This window comes from Arachis ipaensis, chromosome B02 (genome assembly GCF_000816755.2).
Source record: "Arachis ipaensis cultivar K30076 chromosome B02, Araip1.1, whole genome shotgun sequence".
Taxonomy (NCBI): Eukaryota; Viridiplantae; Streptophyta; class Magnoliopsida; order Fabales; family Fabaceae; genus Arachis; species Arachis ipaensis.
In genome coordinates, this window is record NC_029786.2 from 107,964,849 (window position 1) to 107,972,193 (window position 7,345).

At 28.7% G+C, this 7,345-nt stretch overlaps 1 protein-coding gene across 4 annotated transcripts; it reads right to left on the bottom strand.

Annotated features, from left to right (window-relative positions):
- LOC107626429 (sulfite exporter TauE/SafE family protein 4) lies at window positions 2,304-6,191 on the bottom strand. Of its 4 annotated transcripts, none has more exons than XM_021116729.1 (12): window positions 6,090-6,191; window positions 5,822-5,996; window positions 5,565-5,724; window positions 4,942-5,204; window positions 4,759-4,804; window positions 4,467-4,522; window positions 4,226-4,312; window positions 4,078-4,128; window positions 3,719-3,958; window positions 3,189-3,282; window positions 2,826-2,966; window positions 2,304-2,732 (listed from the first exon to the last, which is right to left on the bottom strand). In XM_021116729.1, the coding sequence occupies exons 2-12, from the start codon at window positions 5,990-5,992 to the stop codon at window positions 2,650-2,652; spliced, it is 1,392 nt and encodes a 463-aa protein (XP_020972388.1). In that variant the 5' UTR covers window positions 5,993-5,996; window positions 6,090-6,191; the 3' UTR covers window positions 2,304-2,649. The 4 variants fall into 4 exon arrangements, with proteins under 4 accessions (XP_020972388.1, XP_020972389.1, XP_016184795.1 ...); XM_021116730.1 differs by having other exon boundaries at window positions 6,156-6,173; XM_016329309.2 differs by lacking the exon at window positions 6,090-6,191 and having other exon boundaries at window positions 5,822-6,076.

Here is a 7,345-nt window from a genome sequence, read left to right on the forward strand (position 1 = left end):
ACTTTTCTTTTCAAGGTCGTAGCCCAAAAAGATCTACAAACTTTATTTAACTAAAAAAAAAAAAGTATTTGTTGCATCTGTATTCTTTGTCTATAGTTCTCTGTTTCTAGTCACACTTCATTTCTTTTTTATTCAATTAGACAAATCAAATGATGTTTTCTTTTGAAATTTGAATAGAATAATTGAATAATTACAAGTTTATGTTACATGCATATCATACATCACATTTAATATATAATATTACAAAAAGAATATTATATTTATTTTCTGCTTACCAATAATTTGTGAATGAAAGAGAATGAAGTAATTTTCATTACCAACATATGTTGCTTGAGTGTTTAGAACAACTAAATTAATTTTAAAACATGTAGGTCTTATCAAATTTTGATTACGTATTTATATTAATGAATTAATTAATCAATCATTCAAAGAGAATAAACAAATAAACTGAAAAGTTATCTTGATGCAAATGTGTAACCATTCATCGAATTACCAGAGTTTTTAGGTCCTGATTTTATAAGATGAGATGAGCACCTTCAACCATAAACCAGAAAAAAAAAAAGGAAAAAAAAATCTTATAATTAAGCTTGTTCAGCACCATTATTTTGATAAAAAGATATCTTTTTTATTTTTTAGTGTATTTGCCAAATTTTTAGTAGTAAAAGTAAAAACACTAGAAAAATAAAAATAAACATCTTTTTTTAGAAGCTGTAATTTACATCTTTTTTTAAAAGATTTTTTTTCTTAAAAAAAAAAGATGTTTTCATGTAATAAATAAACAAAAAAGTAATTTTATTTTGTTATACCCAAACATAATTAATAGATAAAAAAATCTTTTTGCATGAGATACCCAAACATAAAATTACTTTTACTTTTTTATAAGATCTTTTAAAAAAAATATAACTTGAAAAAAGATATTTTCTTAGAAGTTACCAAACCAATCCTAAAAAAAGAATCAACCAAGACTAATATTTATAAGAATGTCTTTTGATGAATCCACTGAGACTGGATTCTCAAAATTATCTTAAATAAAATATTTAAATTTACAAAGACACTTTTATTGATTGTATTATCAAGCCAATTATGTTACATTGAAATTTTGTCAATTAATATATGCCTCTATCAAATTTATTTTGTTCTGTTCATAACATAATGGATGTAGGCTAAGCACAGAATCATTGATTATGATTTTCGGCCAATACTATTTTAATTATACAAAAATTAATATTTTCCCAAATCTGTGTCCATAAATTATTAAAGTAAAAACAAAATTAATGATATTTAATAGTGATGGTTTAAGCAACCGCCACGTATAATTTATTTCCTTTTCGTTTCAAAACAAAACACTATTTTGGTGTTACCAAAGATCTAAGATTTGATTCAAAGATCTAACCAGCTATTTGCTTATTTGGCCACATGATGTCTTAATCAAATAATTCCGACCGTATATTCATACATAGGGTACCTTAATCTCCATCTTCAATGACAAAAAAGGGAAAAACATTGGTCCCAAAATTCATTCAATTTGGTGATAGATTCCAAAAAATGCAACAATCATGCAGGGACCATACATTTAGTACTATATATATTTATTTAAATTTAAAATATTAATGGTATTATTTTACTCTTCACTTTTGGATCAAGACCATAATAATCATGGAGCCTCTTTCAAGTTTATAGTAGCCAAGTTCCACAAAACTTCTTCACATATTCAATACCACTAGAAAATGAGAGAGATGGGAACAGAAAAATTTGAGATTAAAGTATATAGATTTGGTCTATTCATTTGTATGCACAAAAAAAAAATTGTGTAAAGGTTGGCCGAGTGGTCAGCTCACTCGTCCACTTAAACAAATATCGGGGTTCAAATCCCGTAGATCCGCGACGGATTAATCTTTAACCTGTCGGGTTGAGGGATACCGTGGGCAACCAAAACAAAAAAAATTGTGCACATAATAAAGACAATTAAATCAATAGTCTACTACATCAAATTCTTACAAATACAATCATTTGATTAAATAACATTAATTATTTTAAAATCTTTTACACTCTAAGTAAATAACAATAAAATTACTAAATTTTAATTGTTGTTAGTTGTTCACCATTTGCTAAATTATTTAGTACATTTTGAAGATTTAATTATTTAAAGATCTAAATCATTTATGCTCCACCAGTTTTTATGAGAATTAATATCTGAACATTGTGGGGTCACCAATACCTTGATTTTTTTGGTGACTTTCCAATACCTTGATTGTTGAATCACAATCATAATTAAAAGAAAAATAAACAGAAATATTATAATATAAATATAATATTGGGAAGGAATTGAATGATTCCCCCAACAGAATAATACAAATTAATTAAATGACAAAGTACAAAATAAGATATGTATGTGTTAGCCAGGAACTAACACAAACCATAGAGACTCTTTTTTTTCACACAAGAGACCAAGGCAAAAATAGCCTTTGTTATTTAAGGGAGACACAGATTTTCATTCATTCCTGTTGGTCAACTAGGCATTGACCAACATTTGGAAATAATGTTTTTGTGCTCTTAATGCAAAACCTATCTTTTCACACACACTAATTGACTCTCAATAATTTTTCCAAATTGTTTGGTGCTACTAATTTCACACACTTAAAATCTTAATCACTGACTTGTACAAAATCCTAAGAATCCCATAAACTCATGGTTGTTTATCATTTTAATGCTCTGTTCAGTGCCAACAACACCTGAAAAAGTTAAAAAAAATGTTTAACAATGTAAATTATGTAGGGGTAAAAAAGTCATATGAATGAGCAATTGAGTTTGGTTTGGTTTATTACCCATGGTGACAGCACTTGCAAAAATAACACCAGAGAGGATGAATACAATGAGTGAAGCCCTTCCAAGACATTTAACCAATCTTCTTACAAAGAATTGTCCCCAGAATCCAGCCAAAACTGACACTGTAGTGAGGTATAAGGCTGCCAAAAAAATACAATAAAATTTTGATTTATTTGCACAGTAAAAAAATGATTTATATGTATTGTTATTGTCTGTATAGAACTTTTTTATATTAACCTATGGTCAAGTTCTTTTGTTCAGATAAATATTGTAAAAGAAGTTTTATACGAAGGTTTATAAATTAAACTTGAACTTTTATACATAAAACTACCATTAACTTAGAGGGTTGCTGAAAAAATTACCAAAAGGAATAGGGAATCTCTTGAGAAGGTAGAATTCAACCACAGACAAAGATGATGAAAACATCATCACAAATGTTGCTGTCGCACTAGCAACCTGCAATGCCAATGACATACATAAAAATATTTAGAAGTTAATTTTATTGATTTTTAGTCTTAAATCAAGATTTTTAGGCACTCAAATCAGCTCATAAATTCTAAAGTCAACTTTACTTTACATTCTTTACAAATAAGTTAAAACGAGTTAAGTCCCAACTTAATCTCTAAAATTGACTGCGTATACTAAAATAAATTTTTTAATTCTAATTGCACCAATTTTATACATGAAATTGAAAAAATTACAACATGTTAACAGTTGGGACTTGGGATCTCAAAGACTATTTTACTGTTTGCAATCAATCTAAGAGACTATTTTAAAGTTTAACTCCATAATACATATTCTTTACCTAGTCAACACATTTTTTCAAAGTAGCATATATACTTAACCTAGTCAACAAAACCTTGAAAATGTGCATACTATATACTTTAATTACCTGAGGGATAACACCAATCTCCAAGAGAAGAGGGCCTAAAACAAATCCACCACCAGAACCAAGTAACCCTCCAACAGTTCCACCAATGATTCCACACAATGCACAAAATGCAAGGTTCATAGGTGTCCATGCTATTGAGGCCTCACATATGTAATCTAAGCACCCTGTTGTGATTCTTTTCTTGTGATCCTTGTACAACTTCACTGTTTCATACCCAAACACCACAAATGCAATTGGAAACTGAAAACACAAAAAAAGAAAACATAGTTTCATGTCAATTATTAGTCAAACCACACACTACTAAGTGTAGTAATAAATAATAATTTGAGGTTATATTTGTTAATTGAACTTTATCCAACCTGTAATCCAAAAAGCACCCAGTACAAAACACTGCAAGCCTTTGTATTATTCTGCAACCACCGCCACCAAACATGTTAAAATAAATAATATTAAAAAAATAACATCAAAAAAATTTGGACAGAATAAGATAGAGACAAAGAGACTTGCTTTGATGATTTGAATCAGCAAGAAACCAAGCCACACTACCATCAACACCAGCATCCTTTTCCATCTAAGGTTGAGACACATTATTTCCTGAAATATGATTTTTTTTTTTGAAGTGTAATAAAGGTTAATTAGTTCCTCTCATAGACAATAACAACAATAATTATGATAATATAACCACGTTTTTCATGCATTTTCATTTAAATAATCATCTAATAATAAAAAAATAAATAAAATTACATACTAGAGCTGACTTCTCTTCTTTGGGGATCAATGGTTCATATTTTGTATCAATTAAAACTGCAAAAGTCATTAACACAATTAGAACTCAAAACACAATTTATAAATAAACAAATTACCACTATAGTATATTAGCATATGAATATAATATAAGTTGATGCTCTACACAAAAAACTGTTCATGACTTCATGTTATCATGCCAATCATTGAACCCAAATTATATTGCACCGTTTACTATTCATTACTTTACAAAGATAAAACAATTATTAAAAATGTATAAGATTATTGAAACCTACGTTCTCCACGTGAATTAACTATAGTTTCTTCTTGCTTGGCCTTTTCCTGCACATAACAAAGCAGAAAACAAAAAGGGGTCAAACAAAATAAAATTATAAAGAAAACTAGAAAAATCTGATAAGTTAAATTTTCCAAATAGTGTCATCATGATCTAAAATCATGAAAAAAAATTATTTTTTTACCTTGAGAAGAGTCTCTTCCTTCCACATCTCAATTCCTTTGAAGAAGGACCTTGAAGATGTGCCAATGAAGAGAATGATGATGAGGACAGTGATGAGCCAATAGGGGAAGACAACACTGAGAGAAACACCAATAGTGATTCCAAGCAAGAGCATAGGTTGGAACAGAAGTGCAAGATCATAGTCTAATATTGGAACCTCCTTTGTTGGATGTGGCACTCTCAGATTGTACCATACAGATGATGCTGATGCCCCCATTATCATACCTACGATCAAAAAACCATATATTATTGTTTTCACTTATTCTCAAACAGAAAACGAAAACACAAACCAAATAGCAGTAACTTCACAAACAACTATGCTATGTATCAATGATTAATGAACAATAAACCACTCAGAAAGACCAAAAGAAGAAAAGGGGTCATAATTTTATTTGTCAAAATCACAAGTAGATAGCCTCCAAAAACAATCCTATTTGAGTCAAGAATATTCATCATGGTAGGACTAACTATTCAGGGTGGGAATTTTTTCCATACATGTGGTAAAAGAATTTGAATCAATTTTGTTTGTGAAAGTCTAAGTAACAAAATGAATTATTAGTATTGGAATATAAGAAATTTTGTTACATTTAGATAGAGCAGCAGCAGATTTTGTATCAAAGCCAACAAGGAGAGTAAGCATGGGAACAAAAATGCCACCACCACCAACCCCACCAACAGTTCCAAAAGCAGACCCAAGAAAACCAATCACTGTGGCCAACACAACCCTCCAATTCAGCTCCAATTCCTGCAACAACCAACCATTGCTCTTGTTACATTCACACACAAAAAAAGCAGCAAAATTCATTCAAAAAGTTCTCATGGGAATATGATCAAACACCTACAGGCCAAACTTTCTGAACTCCAGATTCATAAAGGGTATTGGTAGTAAGGTATGGTTTGCTTTCATGATTATGATGACGAGCATGGTTTATGAGTAACACAGCAGACAAAACAGCAACAGAGGAAGCAGAGACAAGATATGCAATGAAACCTCTAGTGTTTGACATTGACATGATTCTGAGGAAACAAGAATGTGTTTATTATAATGTAAGTAACCTTGGAAGAAGATACAAAGCAGAGAATGAAGAGAGGCAGAGAGGGAAGAAGTGCCTATAAAATGAAGAGAGAGAGAGAGAGAGAGAGAGAAGGTTGGTGAAGTGTAACTGCTGCTGCTACCTCTAATCAGTGAAATACGTGCACTGCTTCAATTGGTTGGTACTTCTACAGTATCCCTATTGTATTTCTTTCTACTTTCTAGTTTTTATTATTTTTTTTATCAAATATAGAAGACTCAAATACACGACTTCTTAGATGAGTATGAGAAAATTATGCTATTTGAGTTATAATTAGAGGTGTTCAAATCCAAATTAATCCAAATTAAACTCATCCAATTCAATCCAAACCGAAAATCGATTAAAACCGCACTAATTCGGATTTGATTGGATTATATTTTTTGCAAACTGCTGGATTGGATCAGATTTCGGATCTACTTTTCATAATCAATCCGATCCAATCCAATTCAAACCGCATAATGTGCTATTATATTATTATTTTATTATTATATTTACAATTATATTTATAACATGTTCAATTTGTTATACATTTTTCTATTATTCATGTATTATTATTATTTAATAAATATTTTATGTTTAAAATATTATTTATTTATTTATTTTAACTAACCTATAATTTTATTTCTATTGTTATGTTATTGTTGGCTTTTTAAGATATGTTAAGACTTGTTATGTCATTATTTATTATTTAAAATTTGATGTTAAGACTTGTTATAAGTATTTAATTTTTTTTATTTAAAAAACCGCAAATCCAAACCGCTTGTAATCGGATCGGATCGGATCGGATTTTCAAAAAAAGTTCGTCCAATCCAAACCGCACTGCATATAAATTAAGCATTCGGATCGGATGACTTTTTCCCTTAAAACTGAATCAAACCGTATCGCAAACACCCTAGTTATAACTTATTGGCCTACTTTCTAGTTTCTAGCATTAAAAATAAAAAATAATATAAATAAAAATAAACATTAATTTAATTATCTATATAATTATTAATTTGAGAATTAATTTTTTTTGTACACGTAATATTTTTGTTAAAAAAATATAATTTTTGTAAAATTTTAAAATATTAAAAAATTTATTTATGAATTAAATCAAATACAAAATTATATTTCTTGAGTATAAAATTAATTTTTGTAAATTATTATAGATAAAAAAATTATTTTGACATTAGTATTTTTTGTATTTTTAAATTAAAAAAAACTTAAAATTAAGTATCAAAATATCTAATATACTAATAGTAATTTTTTATATAAATTTAATTAATCTGATTTGGAAGTCCATAAAAATGGAAG